The sequence below is a fragment of the Molossus molossus genome, unplaced genomic scaffold (assembly GCF_014108415.1).
Source record: "Molossus molossus isolate mMolMol1 unplaced genomic scaffold, mMolMol1.p scaffold_m16_p_18, whole genome shotgun sequence".
Classification (NCBI taxonomy): Eukaryota; Metazoa; Chordata; class Mammalia; order Chiroptera; family Molossidae; genus Molossus; species Molossus molossus.
In genome coordinates, this window is record NW_023425353.1 from 45,959,895 (window position 1) to 45,982,226 (window position 22,332).

General features: G+C 39.7%; 1 protein-coding gene across 3 annotated transcripts in view; it reads left to right on the forward strand.

Moving 5' to 3' along the window:
• LOC118633063 (ubiquitin-conjugating enzyme E2 E1) overlaps positions 1–22,332 on the forward strand; it is a 64,306-nt gene that overhangs the window by 39,645 nt on the left and 2,329 nt on the right. For 2 of the 3 annotated variants that reach the window (XM_036266523.1, XM_036266525.1), the window contains exons 4-5: positions 19,179–19,311; positions 21,894–22,041. In XM_036266523.1, the coding sequence (XP_036122416.1) occupies positions 19,179–19,311; positions 21,894–22,041 (281 nt within the window). Of the gene's footprint in view, positions 1–16,437; positions 16,498–19,178; positions 19,312–21,893; positions 22,042–22,332 lie in introns of those variants that run through there. The other variant, XM_036266526.1, reaches the window with a different exon arrangement.

Below are 22,332 nucleotides of genomic sequence, written 5' to 3' on the forward strand. Positions count from 1 at the left end.
GCTTGTGGCTTGGTAACTCTGTGAACCTTCATTATCCCTACATGGAAACTGCTTCCAGTGTGTCCTCTCAGGAACAGTCAGTGATAGAGGTGCCAGTGGCTGTAAGAGGCTGGGGGGCTGGGGACGTTGGAGAGGTGCTGGGCCAGTCGCGTCCCAGGCTTGAGACCAGTCCTTTGCTGTGTGGAAACTGCCGTGGCCCACACCACCCACGGCTGCAGAAGCTGTTACATATACAGTAGTACATTTGGAATTTCAACACATGGAGGGCTGAGACAGGCTGCTAATTTTAATTTTGTCTCACAAGGACATGGCAAACAAAATCATCTACTATCATCAGCATTTCATAAAGGGTAGGATACTTTTTTTTTTTTTTTAATCACTAAGTATGAAGAACTTGGATACCAGAGTGAAGGGCAAACCTTTATATTAGTGGATAAATTAAAATTTATGAAAAATATAAATACTTTATCCTTTATTCTTTACTATTTGGCGAAAAGTTTGTCTTGGACTTGTAAGAACCACTGGCCTGTGTCACGGAGGCTGTTCCTTTTGGGGAACTTGTTCTATGTACTTGTGCCCCTTCGCCACACTCCCCGCACCGGTGGGAGCAGGGGAGCCCTTGTGGCTGAGAGCTGGAGTGCATGCGACAGGCAGAGGCAGAAAAAAGAGGGTTACCATAGGACATTTTTATTGGGGGCCCACTTCTACGCCCCCCTCACTTGGGCCCACATCCACTCCGCTGTCCTTTTACCCGTCTCCTACCCTTTCACCGTGTACTTGAATCATTCCTCGGTGGCCCCCTTCTTAGCCGGGAATTTTATGAGAGCAGGCATTAGCCTTTACTATTTTTGTGACCCTTGTACCTAATATATAATATTGAACAAATATTAAGGTCTAAATAGGTATTTTAATTGGTTTATTGAACTAAACGCATTAGGATTTATTTTACACGCTCACTGTTCCACGCCTAGTAGCCTCAACTTCCAGAACCACTGAAATTTTCCTCTACTTCCTTTTGAGGCAATTCTTCTCCAGAACGTGTCCCGCGTGTCGGTTTTGCACAGAGCAGATGTGTAAGGGTCTCTTGAAGTGAAGGATGGCTCTACATTGTTATTGCTGAAGGAAAAAGGCATTTTGCTCTGAGTCCAAAACTCACAGGCTCATGCCTTCGCCAGCCAGCCTGCTCTAGCAGCTGTCCGCGCCTTGGCCTCGGGGTGCTGTCACCTTGGCTGCGTGCAGATGAACGCTGTGTCCCCTGCTCAGGTTTCCGTGGGGTTGGGACGAGCCTGCAGCTGCTCCTCCTCCAGCCCTGATGACTGCACTTCCCGAACTTTGTTTTGCTGAACAGATCTGGACTGCTCCGATTCTGTCTTTTTTAGCCGTGTCTTAGTTGATATGCCTTCCTCGTGGCTTTTGCGGGGCTTGTTAATAATGTGAAGTGTGCATTAATAAAACACGAAAGTGACTAAATATTGTGGCGGTGCCTTGGTTGACATAGTTCTAGAGGTATAATTAGTGGTCAGAAACTCACTGGATTTTGGTGGCTCTCCCCAGTTGCACGTTGGTACTCATTTTATTTCATGCTTTTGTGTGGTGGTGAACGTGCCTGTTTGAGTGCCTTTAAACTTGTGAACCCTGGTTCTTAAAAGAAGCACCACCCAGCCAAGCTGCCTGGTAAACTGATTAAAGGTATTCATTTTGCTTAAATGTGTTTTCTTCCAATATACTACCACCTGTATTTGCTGTAAGGCATAAACCCATTTAAGTAGTGTTTTTAAAAGGATATTAAACCTGATACTTTTAAACTTCTTGAAATAAACCTAGACATTACCTAAAATAGCATGTATACTGTATGTTTAAACAATTTGCATACAACAGCAAACATCAAGTAAGCTTATAACTAATGATCAGTATTTTCTGAACTATAGTCAGAGTAGTACATGGTTTGACAGTTTTCTGAAATGTTAATAAACATACAAGATTGTATACATAAATTCACATTTTGTTTATTTAGCAAGCAGTGGCTTAACTAAGCGCTGCATGGAGGTGCTGGAAAGGTGCCTGATTGACAGTACTGCCGGGAGACTGGGCAGGGCGGGGGAGCCCCTGTGGGTTCCTTTCTGCTCACTGGGGATTGGATGCAGATGTCTCATTTGTGTGTGTTCAGAGGCGCTCTGGTTTATTGATAACTTCACTCGGTAGGACTGTTAGCATGAAGTATGTATGATTTCCCAGACAGTCTGTTCTCGCTGTCACTGCTCTGATCATGTGGTTCGGTCTCCATCGCCTCTTAATTAGGCTCTCTGCTTCATTCATCGAAGGCTCAATATGTAGCTTCCTATTGCTGAACAGCTTGATGTTTTCAGTGTTTGGGATTTTCCACTTCTTAAAACAGTGACTTTTTTCACTTCACTCCTGAAGATAATGCAATTAAAATCTGAATTGCTTGGTAGGAAATGAGGTCCTCTGTGATCTGTTCCTGTTTAGTCTTTCCAGTTTCATTTTCAGCTACATTCCTGCAGGTGATACACATCTCTGTATTAGAAGTTCTTCTCCACCTTGGTCACCTATTTCCCTCGAAAAAGGCCTATCCGGCTCTCTAAATAACTTACATATTATTACACTCTGAAACCTTCCCAGTTCCCTTAGAATAAATTTCATACCACGTCTGTTCCTGGTTTATGTTTTAGTTAACATTTTGGTTTGCATTATGCTATATGTAGTGTAGTGGACATTGAACTATATGGAGTGAATATTATGTTAGGCCAGTATTTTATGCTTGATTTCTGGGAACCACGTGGATGATCATTTGGAAAAAGAGCTAACACACATACTATGGTACAGGTACTTGGAGGAACTTGAATTGGTAAAAGAAGCCATGTCACCTGGTTTTAAAATGTTAGTCTTGTGTTTTCCTTTCTACCTTTTTTTTCCTTTTAGTTTTTAGTTTTATTAAAAGTATACACCAACATAGTGTAAAGAATCTAATGTTTCCTTCAGATTTGTTACAAAGCCGGGCCAATGTGTCTCAGTGATTGAGCGTCCACCCATGCACCAGGAGGTGCATGGTCAGGGCACATGCCCAGGTTGTGGGCCACATCCCCATTGTGGGGCATGCAGGAGGCAGCCAATTGATGTCTCTCTCTCATCTATGTTTCTGTCTGTCTCCCCCACTCCCTTCCTCTCTCTGTAAAATCAATAAAGAAAAAAAAAGATTTGTTACAAAGAAACAACTGTTCCCAGCAGACTCCCTGTATTTTGCTCTCTGGAGGCAACTACTTGCACCTCTTTGGCTGGACTATTTTGTTCTTTACCTCCCTGTTTTTAGGCTGTTACATCCATATTACTTGCTGTTTCAGTTTTTGGCAATAACTCTTGTTTCACAACAATGAATGGTGAAGATTTAGTTACCTCGCTTTCCTACCTTCACCCATACTATTTATGTTACTGTTTGTTATGTCATTGTGTTACATGAACATTATTCACAGCTGTACATAGTACCGTGGTACCATGTAGCACAGTAGCCAACTGTGATCACTTTTTTTTTTCTCTCCTGGAGTTGTTTTCTCTCTCCTTTTCTTTCTCTCTCCCTACTGTCTGTCTGTCTCCCCACCCCATAGATTTTCATACTTATCGCTCATTCACATGCTTTCACAGTTGTCTAAACCTCCTCAAAAGACATCCAAATGCACTGGGTATTTTATATGAATTTCCTTTTTTCTTTTTTGCAGAAATTTCTCCTAGAGCCTGATCTGTTCCAGTGTGGACAGACTACCTCTAAATCTGTGCACAGCTGTCACACTAGGCTCTCTTTACACTATCTTTTTGGGGATTCTCTTTGTTCTCTAATCTCCTCCACTCTCCATTGGATCTTGGTTCCTTTATCTTTTTCTTGGAAGATAAATTTTTGGAGACCTCAGATGTCTGAAAAGATCTCTGTTCTCCCCTTATACTTGATTTTGTTTGTCTGGGTGTGGACTTTGTGTTGGACATTATTTTGAAGACCTTGCTCTGGTGCCAACTCACTCCAAGTGTTGAAGAAATCCAAAGCCGAGCTGATTGATTCCTTGTACATAATCTCTTTCTTTTCTCCCTGGAAACTTGATGTGTCTGTTTTCCTCCAATGTACTGTGTGCTTTCAATCTGGAAATCTATGTCCTGGGAAGTTTTCTGAAATTACTTTTTGACCTCCTCTCTGTTTACCCCTTCTGGATTACTCTTACTGTTCAAATCTTAGACCTTCTTGTGGTCTTTTAATTACCTGTCTTTTTCTACTTTCCTTGGAGATTTCAATTTTTACTTTTCTTTGAATTCTGGAAAAAAAAATTTTGTTTGCTTTTATTTTTAATTTTTAAAAGCTTCTTCCCCCATTTTATTGACATAATTGACATACAATGTTCTATTAGTTTAAGGTGTACAACATAATGATTTGATATATGTGTATATATTGCATAATGACCACAATAAGTTTCGTTTATGTCCCTCACTTCACATAGCTACAATTTTTTTCTTGTGATAAATAAGAACTTTTAAGATTTTTCTAGCTAGCAATGTTCAAATATATAATACATTATTAACTATAGTCACCATGCTGTACATTACATCCCCAAAGCTTATTTATATTTAACTTATTTATATTTATCTTATAACTGCAAGTTTGTGCTTTTTGACCATCTTTTCCCAGTATCTCCACCCTCACCTTTTTTTTCTTTGCTGAATGTTATGTTTTAGTCATAATTCTTGTTCCATCAATGCAGTATATTGTCTCTCTGGATATTAATGATCAATTTATTTTTAACTTTCCTGTATAATTTGTATTTTCTCTAATTGGTCATCTTCTAGCTTGTTTTGGTCTTTGTCATGTTAGAGAGGAACCATGTTCCTGATTATCTGTCACTTAGTTAGGGAGCGTTTAATGTCAGTATATTGAGGTCTGTCTTCTGTGCTGTTCATATCCCCCAAAGAGACTGGCTGGAGGGTGAAGGCCAGACTGTTCTGGGGGCGGAGTGAGAAGACTGGGGATCTTACTGTCTGGCATGCATAAGCTCATTTTTAGGACAGCACCTCTGCCCTCATCCATATGAATATCCGCTGGTTCAGAGACCCTCAACTTTAACCTTTCCAGAAAATAAACCTCAGTCTGTAGGATTTCTATTGCTATGTAACAAACTACCACAACTTGAGCAGCTCAAACACAATACACATATTTAGTATCTACAGGAGTCAGGGCATAGCTTAGCCGGGTCCTCTGCCCAGGGTCTCTTGAGGCTGTGGTCCAGGAATCAGCTGGCCTGTGTGCTCATCAGTCGCTTAGTGTTGTTCTCTTCCAAGCTCACAGTGTTGTGACACCGAGTTCAGTTCTTTGCAGCTGCAGGACTGAAGTCAACAACTCCTAGAGGCCACCTGCAGTTTACATCATGGCAGTTTACCTCATAGAGGCTTGCCCCTTCGGGGCTAGCAGGAGAGCCTTTTTCTCCAGTCAGTGAAGACTCATGTAACAAACCACCTGGTGAGTGGTAGCCCATCACTGTTGTCTTACTCTGTTGGTGAGAAGCAGGTACCGCTTCTGACCACATTCATGTGGGGGAGATCGTGCTGCTTATCTGAAAACTCTGCCTATCACAAGGTTCTGACTGCTGCTTATAAACACTGAGCCAGTCCTTTAGAGCCTGTCCCTGCCTTGTTCTCAGCTTCGCCAAGCCCCACAATTCCAGCCGTTTAGGGGGTTGTGTGGGGTGGCTGGGACGGATCTTGTTTCTTTACAGCCAGTTAGGATTCAGCTTCCTTGGTTATGTCAAGTCCTTGACCACTTGTCCACTTGCCTTCTAGCTTCCAAATTTCTGTTGATGCTGTCCCCATCTTTTTACATTCATGCCTTTCTAAAAAAAAAAAAAAAAACCTTCACTGTCAGGTTAGTGTTTGGAGAAAGTACACACTGGTGCGTGTATTCAGCCCCCTATCTTCATGCACGTGTTCTGAGATAGGCGCCTCCCCACCCCCAGCTCTGTCCAATACTTACTAAGAAAGAAAAAATAAGAGTAAACATTTCCCACTTAATTCATTGTTTTATATCCTTCTATTCTTTATGCTTATTTTCCAGCCATGTGCATGGGCTCTTAGCCACATATTATACCTCGGAGCCAAACTCCTCACCAGAGTCTGGGAGCAACTGCACCCTCCTCTCTTAATCCGAACTGTTCTCGCCTCTCGGCCCTTTTTATAGAACCTGTACTCAACAGGCATACACGCACCGTGGCAGTCAGTTCTCGGAGAGTGCATCTCATATAAAACTGGAGATACTAGCTAACATTTTTGTTATGCAGGAATCTTTTCTGTTTGGGGATAATGATTTGTACTCTCTTTGGTATTAAATATTAAATGACATTTGGAGTCTAAAATTTTAGGAAGCATAAGATACTAACATGAAGTAACTTATGTGCTGCATGTGTTAATTTGCAAGCCAGCATGGTGGCTGGCCAGTGGAAAGTCCTGTGTACCTGCTTACCAGCCGCAGTACTAGACTTGTTAGACTTCGGCAGCTTTGCAATGTCACACGTGAATGCTCCAGTTTGGGTCTCCCTAGCAGCTGCTGCAGTGCCCAGCTTTGTCAAAGCTGTTGCCTACTGCTCAGCTACAGGGTGTGTGCAGACAGCAGGACAGAGATTTGCTGATGAGATTTAGCAGTGAGAAAGAAGCCAGACCCTCCCCTCCAAGTCCAGCCCTGTATTTGACACACAGGCCATAGCCTCACTCATTCAGTCTCTCAGCCCTTTGCAAATACAAACAGCCTTCCCCTTTCTTTCCTGGCCAGCTGGGGCCAAGAAAGAAGCCAGTGACTCCCTCCAAGTGCAGTAAATAGCTCTCCTCACCTCCTGACCCTGTGATTTCCTGGTGGTTCTGAGTTGTAGATGCTGAAATGGAGAGGGAGGGAACAAAGAGGTTGTAGAGGCCTAGACTTCACAGAGCATTGAGCAGTGGGTGATATTGTGTCCTCAGGCAGGGGTGACCTCCATTTCAGTGCAGGTCATTCCAATGATTGCTGGACCTCCCCGTGCCACTGTGAACTAGAATGGAGTGGATCTGAATTCCTGGACTGTGTCTGGGACCAAACTAATTTCCGAGCTGGGGAAGTAATTGTCATGTTTTATACCTAGTTCTTTTTAGATTGTTTTTTCCCCTCCTTAAAAAAAGAACTGTTTATTTCTTGTTCTCTTTGCAATTTAGGAGCATAACATTTGGACTATTATTGAGTCAAACTGATGCTTGTTTCTCCAAACCATCTTTGGTTTTCATTAAGCAGGGATTCTCATTGTTTTGGTAGTTATCTAATTATTATGAAAATACCCTCTTCTCCACACTAAGCAGTACTCTGTGTGGTATATATTTGTTTTCAGTTAATTTATTTTTACAAATAAAGTGAATCAGTTTTTAAAGAAATCTTTTTTTTTTTTTTACGTGCCCCTAGCAGGAACCGAACCTGGGACTCTGGTCCGCAAGCCAACGCTCCAACTGCTGAGCCAAACTGGCCAGGACTAAAGAAATCTTGATACCTCTTAGCAGATCACAAGATTTTCTTTTCCTGTTTAACCCCAGCTTCCATCCAGATGTGAGAGAGAAATGAACAATAGGTAGGAAAGGCAGGCTAGTTACTGTGATTAAGGAAAGTTGGTGGAGCGCAGAGGCAGAGGCTTGTATTGGAAGCTCCGCGGTGTGCTGGAAAGAGCGTCCCTGGAGGGAAGCCTGGACTGCATTCGCCAGAACCCGGTGACTTCCCAGCTTCAGCACTTTGGACAAACACAACACTTAACCTCCTGAATCTCTTTCCCCATCTTAAAATGGGGATAATGTTATCTTTCCTGATACAAAGAATTTGAGTAAAGATCTTAAAAAGTCTAAGTTTATGAAAGAACTTTGAAAAGGATGTTTCTCTGCAAATGTTAGGGTATTTTTCTGCTTTTGATTTATGTTGGTTTTTGGAATGATATTTTAAATAGGACAAACTGATACCTAATAAATTTGGAGAATTGAATTGAAACTTTATATTGAAGTAAAGTAGATAGAAATGTACCTAAGCATAAGCAAAATAATTTATTTACAGTTCACCCACTTCAAGTCTTTCATGTTTTGACGATTTAGATAAATTGAAAAAAAATCATTTTTGCTATCAGATGGTATATTTGGTAGATGTGTTTGCTGAGTAGGCTGTCCCCTTGCCTTGTTAGGAAAAGTATTTGCATCTGCTATTGGAGTAAATTTGAGCCCCTTTGATTTACACTGTGGGAGGGTTTGCAGTCTCTCCCTGGATTTAGCCTGTCTCTCAGCCCAAGTCTGGGAGCATGATAGAAAGATGATGTTAGGAAAGAACACCTGGACTGAAGACAGGCGGGAGGAAGAAGCAAGACAGGAGGGCTGTAGTTTTTAAATTAAATGTCAGTGGAAGCTTTTACCATAGGGCCAGATCTATCCTTTAAATTGACCATAGGAGAGTTTAACCCATGTAATCACTAATGGCTTCCATGGGGATGGGAGCAGTCATATTCATTTCCTGTGAATGACTGTTTCAGATCTTCATCTGAATATGCAGTAAATCAACGGATCACTGTTGAAACTGCATTTGGGCCCTGGCAAGCAGGAATGAATTTGTCAAAAGCACCCCCACCCCCATACTTAGCAACTCTGTTCTAAGCCATAGTCTATGAAAACTGTGCTTAAATAGCCCAGATTGAGTATGCTGCATCCCCAAGCCATCCCCAAGCCCTTAAGGACTGGCTTTCTAGTCAGAAATCCTACTTACCCCAAGGTAACCATAGTTACTTTCTCTGTTAGTTGACTTTCTCGGTTACTAGGTAGATTAGATTCCATTTCTTCACCCTTTGTTATTATAAAAGTTAAACATGATCATTATTTTTTTAAAATCCTAGTAATTTAGATCTGTTTAAAGGAGAAAATAAATCCCCTGCATCTCATTCTACAGGTATAACCACTATTAAATGTCTTATGAAAATGAGGTTGTTTTGCGTGCTGGTGTGGAACCTGCTTTCTTTCAGTTAACAGTCCATTATGGATCCCTGTTCAGGATCACACCTCATCTCAAGAGCTGCATAGTGTATGATAGTATGGCTGTTACAAAATGTATAAGATTAAGAATTTGTTTATTGGCTTTGTGGGTTTCTTTTGAGAAAGTTCTACGTACTTTATCCATTGTTATTAGTATGTTTAAAGTATTTTCATAGTCAAGATAGTAATCTTTAATCATGTATAGGCATATCTCATTTTACTGTGCTTTGTTTTATTGCTCTTCACAGATGTTGCTTTTTTTTTTTTTTTTTTACAAATTGAGGGCAAGACCCTCCGCCAGCAAAAAGATTACAACTTACTGTATTGTGATGCTCGCTTTATTGCAGTGGTCTGGAACCAGACCTGCAGCATCTCTGGAGTGTGCCAGTACTACAGATATTCCCCTTCACCTTTAATCCATAGGAGATGTCTCTCTCTCTCAAGGATTTTCCATTTTTATGTAGTCACATCTGTTCATCTTTTCCTTGTATATGTGCTTTTAAAAAAATTTCAGTGGTGTCACAGCTTTGGTTTCCACAGAAAGAGACTCTTGAGATGAGAATTCAAATACAAGTACAAGTGACCCTTGAACAACTAAGTTTGAACTCTGTGGGTCCACTTATACATGCACTTTCATTGCATACGTACAGTACTGAAAAATGCATTTTCTCTTCCTTATGATTTCCTTAACATTTTCTTTAGCTTATTTTATTGTTTTTTGTTTATTTTTGTTTTTATCCTCACCCAAGGATATTTTTCCATTGATTTTTCTAGGGAGAGAGGGAGGGGGAAAGAGAGAAACATAGATGTGAGAGAGACATATTCACTGTCTGCCTCCCCCACAAACCCAATTGGGGCTAAGGATTGAACCTGCAACCAAGGTGCATGCCCTTGACTGAGAATCAAACCTACGACTCTTTGGTCTGTAGGCCGACCCTCAACCACTGAGCTTTACTTTGTTGTAAGAATACAGTATATAATGCATGTAATGTACAAAACGTGTTAATTGGCTCTGGTATTGGTAAGGCTTCTGGTCAATAGTAGGCTATTGGTGGTTGCATTTTGGTGGAGTTAAAAGTTACACCTGAATGTTCAACTGTGCAGTGAAAATTTCCCACAGGGAAAGCTGCCTGAGGGGAACTCTGGGGAATTGGGTAAAGCACCTGCCTCAGAGTTGTCCCATCCAACAATTAGCTATCCTTTGAGGTCTGCTCTTGGGGAGTGTTCAGTTATTCATTGCTACCTTACACAACACCCTGAACCACATGGTATAAAGCAGCCACACCCGTTTATCATAACCACTCATATATCGGAGGCTGACTGGGGCTGGGCTCTCATGCAGTTGCAGAGGCTGGGGCTGGAGTCCCCTGCAGGCTTCCTGTCTCACATGTTTGTGTCTGTGTCTGGTCTGGGAAGACTCAAATGACTGAGGGCTGGAATGTCTGAGACTTCTCGGGCATCCCTCACTCTGTGTTGTCTTTCCCCGTGGTCTCTCCACTATGTCTGTCAGGGCAGTCAGACTTCTCATATGGTAGTTACAGTTTACAAGGCACATAGAGGGAGGGAGGGAGACAGACAAGTTGCGCATTTGCCAGGGGAAAACCATCTCAACTTTTTAAAAAGGACCTAGTTTAGGAAGTCACACTGCATCACTTTATATCATTATGACTAGCCTATATTCATTCAGCAGGAAGGAAATTAGGCTCTACCTTTTGGAGGAGTGTGAAAGAATCTATGGATTGGGTTGTAAGTTCATCATAGGGAGTTCATTTTACCTGTACTTCCTGCCAGTCGCCATGGACCAAGCTTTTAGGCAGAGCTGCAGATGGGGAGCTGGGAGTCAGCAGGAGCGTGCTGGAGCCCAGAGGCTGGAGGGATGTGGATGAGGAGGCAGGGACAGACTGCTGCAGGTTGTCAAGATAGGCCTTTCCCCACTCCCAAACATACAACTTCATTTATACTTTCTTCCCATTTAGAGCTTTTAGTTCCCATTTGAAGCTTTTAGTTTTAGTTTTCTTTAATACCTGATGGGAGTAAGAGTTAAACGCTTATTTTAATGGTTAGCCAGTGTGTTAATAGCACTTAAAAATAATATACCCAGCTGTTCTCAAAATTTTAGGATCCCACAGTCTTTAAAATTATTACAGACCCCAGAGCGCTTTTGTTACGGATTTTTACCTTATTCAAAATTAAAATATTTAAGATTATTTATAATTAATTTTAAAATTACAAGAACATGTTAACCCTATTTTTAATGGAAAATAACTCTATTTTCCAAATCTAAAAAACTTAGAAATGTGGAACTGTTTTCCAAATTTGCAGATTCCTTTCATGTCTGACTGAGGACAGCTATTCTCATGTTTGCATGTGCATTGTCTGTTGCCATATCACACCTCATGGAGTCTCAGGAAAACTTCACAGTACATACTGTGAAGAAAAGGAGAGTAAAAATGTGAGAGACTGAGAGTAAAAAAGGCAAATAATGTTGCAGAATTATGAAAATAGTTTTGACCTGGGGACTCGCTGAAAGGATCTCGGGAGAACCGCTGACCTAGCCTGTCCCTGATGATGTTAATGCCACTTCAGCTGCAGGGAGCTGGACCTAAGATGAGAGACACCTGCTTGGATAGTTTGTGCAAAGCCCTTGAAGGAGGATGCAGGTTGACGACCAAGAACCAGCAAGATTTCTAGAATTAAGAGTCTGACAGAGGCAGTTCAGCTCAGTGTTAGCACATTGGCCTGGGACCAAAGGGTCACAGGTGGGATTCTTGGTCAAGGGCACTTACACACACACACTCACATATGTGTGTGTGTGTGTATATATATATATGAGTGTGTGTGTGTGTGTGTGTGTGTGTGTATATATATATAGTCTGGCAGGGGAGTTCCAGGCTGGTTTGGTTGGGCAATGCAAAAAGGTTTTCTGATATACCCTCATAAATAGGTTAACCATGTCACCCAAATTGGAACACTTTAAGAGCAAAAGGGGGCGATAATAAAATGTAGAATTATTACTAAATAAAAGTTTTACCAAACAGTGAAATATTATAAATTCAACCACATAAGTGACCCCCCCCCCCAAAAAAAAAATCACTGTAGCAAGATAGTTTAGGCAACTCTTTCTCTGTTTTATGCAAGATGTTGAACCTGTTTCTTGTGCATTTACCCTTACTTCACGGCCTGCATTTCCCACCGCCATGCCGCCCCCTCACTGCCCCTGCAGTCTGAGGTCGATTGCAGTGTGGAAGCTGTGCAGGACGTGAGTGTGGCTGAAGGGGAAACCCTTATGGTAATTTCATAGTCAAAGATGTGTTGTGGAATCTTCTCAGAATTGAATAAAACCTAGTAAGTTCCTTTTTGAGAATTTTTGTATCCTTTAAATAGTTTTGTTGGGGTTTTTTTTGTTTTTTTTTTGGAACATTGTTACTTTTGAGGGTACAAGTGTTAAATGCACCTTATTCCCTCAAAATGTCTAACAATACTGTTTTCCTCCAACTGCCTCTCACACAATACAGTTATCCCACTGGAAGACTTGGTTGTGATTAGTAGGCCCTATGAACTGATTACTGTGAGAACCAGAGACTAATAATTGATTTACTTTCCTATATAGCAGTTTTATATGTGCTAATAAAAGTATTGCAACTAAAAAATCAAGACGCAGCCACTTGCCTCTAAGGCAGATAGCCTGGCTCTGGGTTATTTGGTGGGAGTAGAGGAGTAATCACTATAGTTCAAGAACTTCATTCTACTATAACCCTGCTTTTTAAACTTCTCTGGGGAAGGAGCAAATTAGAATTGTTCTAAGTCAGACTTGTTAAGAAAAGAGCTGTTATCTGATCCACCTTTATCCTGAATACCTTTTTAACCTTGCATAGGAAAATAGCTTTTTTTTTTTTTTTATCCTCACCCGAGGACATTTTTTCGTTCAGTTAGAGTGGGAGGGAGGGAGAGGAAAAGAGAGAGAGAGAGAGAGAAACCGATGTGAAAGGGACACATGACCAACCAGGGCCGGGGACAAACTGCAACCGAGGTACATGCCCTTAGCGGGAACTGAACCCGGGTCTCTCGGGACTGCAGGCCGATGCTCTAAGCACTGAACCAAACCGGCCAGGGCAGGAAAATAGCTTTTGAGAGACAAGAGATGTTGATCTTTTTATTTAATTCTCTGTAATGATTCCTGTGTTGTTCAGCTCCGTCCCCACCCCCCAATTTTCCTTTGGGCCCTTGACATAGGACTAGTTTGTCATTTCACTTGCTTGCTACCTACCTCCACTTCTGTATTAATAGTCCAGAAGTTAAAGCATGATTCATTCTTAGCTCCATTTATTAAATTCTCATGCTCAGCCATCCCTAGTTGAGAGTAAGGCCCCCGATGTCCATGTCTTTTAAGGCTTTCCTTTACCATCCCTACTGGAGTCTTTTTCAAATTATCTTGAAAATAGTTTTATTTTTAAAACTGTGTCCTTACTCTATGTGCGTCTAATTTTTTTCAATATTAGAGTGTAAATTTCCAGTAGTGCTAGATTATTGCTTTTTTTTCTAAAACAGCAGCACCTACAGTACAACTACAACTGAACAGCTAGCTGGGTAAGAGTGAGCTGTTTGTGGTGTTTTGTTATTACCTAATTTGATAACACTGTCATGTAATTCTAAGCAGTGAGTGGCACATATTTTGAACAGTTCATTAAATATTGTTAATTACTATGTGGGAAATTACTGTTGTCTAGAAACTTAAAATCTTAAAATCTGATGTCAGGAGAGATTGTGCACCCACATGGCTATAGCATTCTGTGTGAACATCTACAAACAGATCTGTTCTTTCTGATTTGGAACAAATTCCATGAAAGCTCTACAGTTTCCATACGCCTCAAATCAGCCTTGTGCTTCATGAAAAGTTATATCCACTTCCTTTGAAGGTTCATCTACTTTCTGCTGGAGGAGGACCATGTACACCATTTCCTCAATGTTGGGAAAACAAGATTTTGGAGGGGCTTTGTGGAAAGGCCATTCTTGGTGGGCACAATCATGTTATTTTAGATCTTAAGTCTCAGAATTAGTTTCCCTCCCATTTGGGCCCACTTTGTTGTAGCATAACTGCTTAGACACACTGGATACTACTAATGGTGAATTCGTGAGTGGACCAGTTTTTCTGGGGAGTCCTTTAGGTTGGTCCTTGTCTAAAAGGTCTTTCCAAGGGACAGTAATCTGAATGGTACATCCCCTAGAAGTACCACCATGTACGAGGGAGCCTAACTTAGTTATTAGGACAATGGCAGTGATTGCTCCACTTTTAATAGCACTCACCATGTCACCTTGGTGGGGTTTTCAGATCTTTCAAGTCCCTTTTGCCACTCACTTCTAGGTTATAAATGGCTACCATTTCATGAAGGGATGTTGAGGACAAGATTTTTTTTTTTTTTTCATGCAATTCCCCTGGGTGTGCTAATAAGTACATCTCATGGAGAAAACAACTTGCATTCCCTGGAGTGTCTATTGGGAGATCCCGTGGGAGATAAGGGTTCCCTATGGTAGACTGCTACATTCATATTGTTTTGTCATTCTCTTTGAATTTCTTAGCAAAAGTAGAGTAAATTAAGAATGGATTCTGAATAGTATGTTTGTTATAGGGAATATAGATCTGACTGTGGATCTCTTCCGGCAAGCATTACCAGGGTTGATACTTTTCTTACTGCAAAGAAGTATAAACAGTGGAGAGATCTAGATAATACAAATGGTAATTTAAATCTAGAAGATTAGAATTGGTATTCACTGCCACTTAATGTCATCTATAGCTGACTTCTCAAACTTGAATGTGCATAGGAATCATGTGGGGATCTTGCGAATGTTGGTGCATAGGTCTAGGGTGGAGTCTGAGAGCCTGCACTTCTGACAGACTCCCGAAGAATGCTGGTGTTGCTTTGCCCAGGAACCACAGTTTGAATAGCAAGGGTCTATAGGAATTTAGGTTATATGCAAGTCTAACTTTTAATAACAACCATGGATATTGAATGTTTTTTCTGTACCAAGCACAGAGCTGTAAAACAAAGATATAAGAGGATGGGCACTGGAGTCTGACAACAGGGGTTGGAACTGAAGCTTTTCCCTTTCCTAACTTACCCTTGAGTAAATTTCCTTCAAGGCAGGATTCTCAGCCTTGGCTCTATTGATATTTTGGACCAAGAGAATTATTTCGGGGGGGAAGGGGTCTGTCCAGTGTGTTGTAGGGTGTTAGCAGCATCCCTGACCTCTCCCACTAGGTGCCAGTAGCACCCTCCTTCCTAGTTGTGACATTCAGAAGATCTCCAGACATGGCCAAGTGTGTGTGTGTGTGGGGGGGGGGGGTGGCAAAATCACCCCCAATTGGGAACCACTGCTCTAGGGCTACTGTTGGGTGATTTTGTGATGTGAGGAGAGCATTTTATATGAGCAAGTAGTTTGCCTTGTCATGAAACTTCTATAATGAAGAGACTAGACATGGACTAGCCATTCTGCAGTCTTTGCCACTTCTAGTTTTGGGACTTGTGATCAAGTTTGCTTCAATTGTCAGTACTTTATTTTATTTTATTTTTTGAAACATTAGTCCTTGTAGCCCTGGCCGGTTTTGTTCAGTGGTTAGAGCATTGGCCCACGGACCAAAGAGTTGTGGGTTCATTTCCTGTAAAGGGCACATACCTCTGTTGAGGTTTGGTCCCTGGTCTGGGTCATGCAGGAGGCAACCAGTCGATGTCTCTCTCACATCGATGTTTCTCTCTCCCTCCCACTCTATCTGAAGATAAATGGAAAAATATTCTCAGGTGAGGATTAAAAGAAAAAAGAAACATCAGTCATTGTAATATGGGATAATATCAGGAATTATTTGGGGATTTTAGATGGGTAGAACTCAGCTCCTAATTCATTTGATCCTTGGCCTCTAGCCTTCTTTGAAATACGTTGGCATGCTCACTAACCTGCCCTTTACCCTTCTCACTTCCTGCTGCTGCTGTCCAGATGTTTGTTTATTCATAACATTTCTTGTCTCTTCCATCTTCCCAACCTTTCATCCCTCACTTTTTCCCTAGGGTATGAAAGCAGATAACCAAGCTTATGCCTAAGATAACATCTGAATCAGGGTTTTTTTATATGTGCAAGCAATGGGTATCTCTCCCAATAAAAATTTTAAAAATTGATTAGATAGGGACATCTGTAATATTCTCAACAATAAAGATTTTAAAAATTCATCAGCTAGAAATAGAATTTTTTAATTGATTATAATTTTAACCTTGCTTCCAGAATGTTCTTTGTAAGAAATCAGTGATAACATCTGAAAATGGAAATGCAGCTTGGCTTCTAACTGTTGAACGGAAGGAAAAACAGTAGAGTAGTTTATCGAGGATGGGAATGGAAGAGGACTCACAAAAAACAAGTTTAAAACAAAATGGAGTTTAGACATTAGCTTATGAGGTATCTTTGAAATGTTTAATTCAATCCAGAGAGCACATTAAATTCTAGTAAGACTGCTTTAATGTTTGTTTTTATAATTGGTTTTATTAATTTCTTAGGATTATACCTTAAATGACTTACATCAATTACATTTTATGCTGTTCAAATTCTGTCTAAAGCCATGTGTATGAAGCAAAAGTTACCCCTTAAGAGTTCTTTGCTTTGCATAATGAGGCATAAGAACTATATGACCTGTAGCCACTCTGTCCAGTGGACATTGGGTCTCTAGGATTGTAGGAAAGGCTATTAGAGGTGAGAGGTCCTTGTCATCATGGAGATGGACAGTGTTTGTCAGTCAACAGGCAGACCAACAGAAGAGTGTTGTGGTTCATGACGACGACTACTCCTATGTTAATGTATTTGTATGAAGTCAGAAACCACTACAGAAATAAGAAAATATTGTGTCAAAATTAGAAATGACTATTATTTTTCTTACAATGTTTGCCACAGCTGTATTTATTTTGACTAGAAAGAAGAAAACTGAATTAAGGGCCTTGCCTTGTATAGAAGTTCTAAGTATTACATTTTTATTTTGAAAAGTATTTTTGTTACAAATAAACTTTAAATCTCTGACAAAATCTGAAAGGCAAAGACATGGTCTTGTTTTGCCTTCTCAGTCTCAGCCTAATGCAAAGATTCTAAACACAGGTTTCGTCATCTTCAAACAGGGGTATGTATTTTTTTGTTCTCATCTTTCCTTAATACCTTAATTTCAACTTCCCCACTTCCCAATTTAGAACTCTCCATGCTTTCTAATCACTTAGAATAATAGTATAACTAAAAACATGTCATTCTAAAGTATACTTCAACCAGTTTTTTAAAATTGACGTCATATTTCTTACTGTGGAACCAAAAGTATCTTCTGTTAAAAGGAGGGGGGACAGAAAGTAAGATGTCTTGAGGGAACCTGGTTAATCATTTTATAGAGAAATGGATGGGGTGATTGAACAGATGTTTCCTTGAACAATCTCATGTAGATTCTCTTGTTGCCTGTTCTTGATAGCGGCCTTCTGGGAGTTGTAAACTTTTGCCACAATCCCCCACCAAACGGGTCTGTAGATCCTAACTTTTCTAGTGAGAACTTGAAAAAAGAAAAAGTTTTAGAGGCCTGTATATCATAATTATTATTTTCTTCTCTGGTTAAGAAGATGCATGTGATAAAAAGCATGTGAATTCATCTCATAACAGCTTTAGAGTCTCTAAAGTTCTTGTAAGCTGCAATGGTGTTTCCAGTGGGTTCTCAGACCCTTTGCAGTAATTTCCAGGTCCCCTGGTTGAGGACCCACAGGTTAGGGATCCACACTACTGAGTCTTCTCCAGGGCTTCTGTTTCATGCTTTATGATTTCAAGTACATTTGATCATTATTTCACAACCCACCTTTATTCCACATTTTTTACTTTAACCGGAAGTGTGGTACATTTTTTTCTTTGTTGTTATTACATAGCTATGTTTATGTTGTTTTTTGATTCCTTAACTCCCTTTCACCATACTTTCTGAACTTTCAGAAAAGTTTATACCCCTGACATTTAACACACTGCCTCATACATGAGCATTCCATAATTGTTTGAATGACTCCAATTCATACCATACATTTATTTCAAAGAGCAATTTGCCTGCTCTGTAGAAATGTATTGACTGGTATATAAGTCTCTCCAAGTAAAGACCTTTTAGTTTGGCTGATATACATCATTATCCTTGAAGCAGCTGTTAGTAGATAAGTTTGAGAAACCTGAGACAAAAACGTGTAAGTCAACTGTACACTTACCCTTGTTATCGCCATGCTGTGTGTGCGAAGGTCTCTTCTTAACCGAGATCGTTTCCCAAACCTTTCTCTTTCTCACTCCTCTCAGTATCAGAACTACAGTAACTGGTTTAGATGGATGTATTCAGCTCTTCATCGGTCTTGGAGTTGGAAGGCAAATATCTTTATATTTTTATTAATGTACTTTTGAAAACAGCACTCTGTAGCCAACACAATGCTTTGGAAGGGTAGTATGGCCGAATTATGGTAATCAAGTGTAAATAACACTAATTTATCAGGTTAAGAGGTAAACTAGCATTCCAACTATAATATTTAGAGAACCTGATTATGGAATTTAATCTATATTGAAATGAAAACTTAAAATTGGATAGTTGTAGTTTTTCCTCTTCCCTCCCAACATAGTTTATAATGTAAAAAGTACTACAAACTATTGTATTCGTTTTAGGGTGAGATATAGAGACACAAGAAACCCCAGTCCGTGGGTCAGAAATGATGTGCCGTGTGTAAAAAAGAAAAAAAAAAAGGCTGTAATCTGTCACTAATTTAATGTAATTCTTTGTGCTGAGGAGTGTTTCTCTTTTTTCGAAGTATTGTTTACATTTTCTTATGATGTGTTGACAGGTTTGACAGTTGAGTTTTTCTTCACAGCTAAGTAGGCTAAGAATGGGTTTAACATTAATTTATTACTCAGTTTACTTGACCCAAGGCTGGTGGGTTTGGTGCAGTCCTACATCAGATTGTATCTGAAAGCTATGTTCTGTGGACAGAATCTACACATTAAACAAGAGGGCGGAGAAGGGATCTTTTTCCTTTTTTGATATATTGTATAAATTGGGATGGTGCCACAATCTGCTTATCTTTTGATATATTATTTCACAGTGCTGGTCCCAAAGGCGATAATATCTATGAATGGAGATCAACCATTCTAGGGCCACCAGGATCTGTGTATGAGGGTGGTGTATTCTTCCTTGATATCACTTTTACACCAGAATACCCCTTCAAGCCTCCAAAGGTAAGCGATTCCTCTGATCTGCACTAAAATTGACATATTCCCATGAGAGGTTATTGAGTTTTTTAAATTCTTTAATCAGAAAAAGTAGATTTGTATTATATCTTAATGCAGCAATTTTCAACACTTTTCATCTCATGGTACATAACTAATTACTAAAATTATGCAGCACACCAAAAAAATACATTTTTTGCCAATCTGACAAAAATATAGGTATAATTTTGATTCTTTCACACCGGGCGGCTGTTGTCATTTTTTTAATTTAACAGTATAAGGGAAAAGAGGTCACTGCACCTAACAAAATAGGTATCGCATGTTTTAAAAATTATTGTGGCACACCAGTTGAAAATCGCTGTCTTAATGAATCTCTAAGTACATTTGAACACATACAAAACATTCCTTTGGATTGACTTGGCCTCATTTGGCGGAGACCATTTCTAGGAATAGGGCTTTGTCTGGTCCTGCTATAGTTGTCCCCCTAATCTTCAGGAGGTAACCACAAATAGTACCAAGTCTACATACAGTTGACCCTTGAACAATGCAGAGGTTGGGGGTGCTCGACCCCCTGTGCAGTTGAAAATTCACATGTAATGTTTGCATCTCCCAAAACTTAACTACTATAGCATATTGCTGATCAGAAACTTCACCGATGAATAGTCAACACATATTTTGTATATGTGTTACATACTCTATTCTTACAATAAAGTAAGCTAGAGAAAAGAAAATGTTAAGAAAACACATTTATAGCATTTATTGGGGAAAAAACCATATATAAGTGGACCTACACAGTTCAAACCCACATTCAAGGGTCAACTATACTGTTTTTTCCTATACCTGTGATAAAGTTAAATTTAGTAAGAGATTAGGAACTAATAATAAAATAGAACAGTATAATATCTATAATAAAAGTTAGGTGAATGTGGCATTATTAAGTAAAATAAGGGCTACTTGAACAAGCACTACAATACCTTGACAGTTGATCTCATAACCGGACAGCTGAGGGCAGGTGGCATATACAGCATGGATGTGCTGGACAAAGGGATGATTCACATCCCAAGCAGGATGGTGTGAGATTTTTATCATGCTACTAGAAGGGAGCATAATTTAGAACATGAATTGTTTATTTTGGAATTCTCCATTTAATATTTTTGGACCACAATTGGCCATAGGTAACTGAAATCATGGAAAGCAAAACTACTGAGAAGGAGGAGATTACTCTTTTTATAGTAAGATAGCAATTACTCCCCTATTTTCCACTGAACAAAAAGATTCTGAACAGTTTAGAATGGTGTCAAAATGTCCATGCACTGAGACAACTACAAATCAGAATCTCCTACCAAAGCCTTAGATTCTGCTCCTTGTCGTCTTGGTGGTGGTAAAATCCTCACACTCCAGTGGGCTTTAGCTTTCTCATCCAGGATAGGTGGGACTGCCCAAATCATCTATCTACCTCCTGTAACACTCAACAATCTATGATTCTCATTCACAGCTGTCGGAAGTAAAACCTCTTCTTGGGGATGAGGTAGACTGTTAGATATATGTACAATTGCAGAAGCAAGAAATTATCGAAAGTCTCTGTCAATATAAATAAGTAGTAAAGTTATAGGTTATTTTTACTTTGGAATGATTCCAGGGTATTTCACAAATAAAAGTTAGACCAAACAAAATACCCCAGGCTCTTGTGGCTTATGTCTATCTCCTGCTGTGGTCCTTGCCCATTTCTGGCTCCTCACCTGTGGAGACTCCGTTGTAGTGAATTCTGTAACTCAGGTGTACAAGATATCTGTAGGATCTGATATAAAGGTCAGAAAAGGCAAAAAAAAAAAAACCTTCAAATTTTATTACAGCTTTTTGGGTGTGTTATTGTTTAACTGCATCTTGTTTAATTGTCTTTATGTACCTCAGTTTGAATTTTATGATTCTAAAGCTTACTTTGAGGCCTTGTAGTACTATCAGCTAACACAAGAGGTCAGCAGACAATTAGCTATTCAAATAGCTATTCAAACTTGGAAACTTACAAAAATATTTTAAACTGCTAAAGATTAATTCAAGAAATATTTTGTTATCTTGCTTTTTGTTCATGGTTATTTTTAAATGAAATTGACAGTCCCTGAGATTATACAATAAACACTTTCTAATTTCAAATTTATCAAATAGTTTAACCTATCTCTTACCAGCTTTAGTTAAACTGTCAGTCACCTTTTTTAAAACTGTTTTTAAAATTTTTTTGCGCACTCTATTTATTTATTTATTTATTTTCATTTTCTTTTTTTATCCTCACCCGAGGACATTCTTCCACTTTTTGTTCAGATAGAGTGGGAGGGAGAGAGAGAGAGAGAGAGAAACATCGACATGAAGGGACACATCGAGTGGCTGCCACCCGCACGACCAACCAGGGCCGGGGACAAACTGCAACCGAGGTACGCGCCCTTAGCGGGAACCGAACCCGGGTCTCTCTGTACCGCAGGCCAACACTCCAACCGCTAAGCCAAACCGGCCAGGGCAGGCGCACTCAATTTAAAAGATAATTTAGTAAAAAGCTTCATTGTTTGATGTTTTCTGTTTAACACTATCTTATTTTTTAGGTTACATTTCGGACAAGAATCTATCACTGTAATATAAACAGTCAAGGAGTTATTTGTTTGGACATATTGAAAGATAATTGGAGTCCAGCATTAACCATTTCTAAAGTCCTCCTTTCTATCTGCTCACTTCTTACAGACTGTAATCCTGGTAAGGTTAATAATTCTTTACCTTGTTTTCCACATAAACTAAGATTTTCTAAAGATAAAGTACAGATTTTATTTTTCTAACAGCTTTCAAAGGACAAAAATTCATTGCTTTTCAAATAAATTTTTAATCAAGAGAAGTTCAACCTAGTTGAAAAATGCAGCAAATTCATTAAGTGTTCTAAGAACAAGGTATTTTAAACTAAAGACTTACAGTTTGCCATAGGTTTTCACATTTTCAGTCATTGTCTCTCTTTTTTTTCCTTTTGTACAGGGTGGGGCAAAAGTAGGTTTA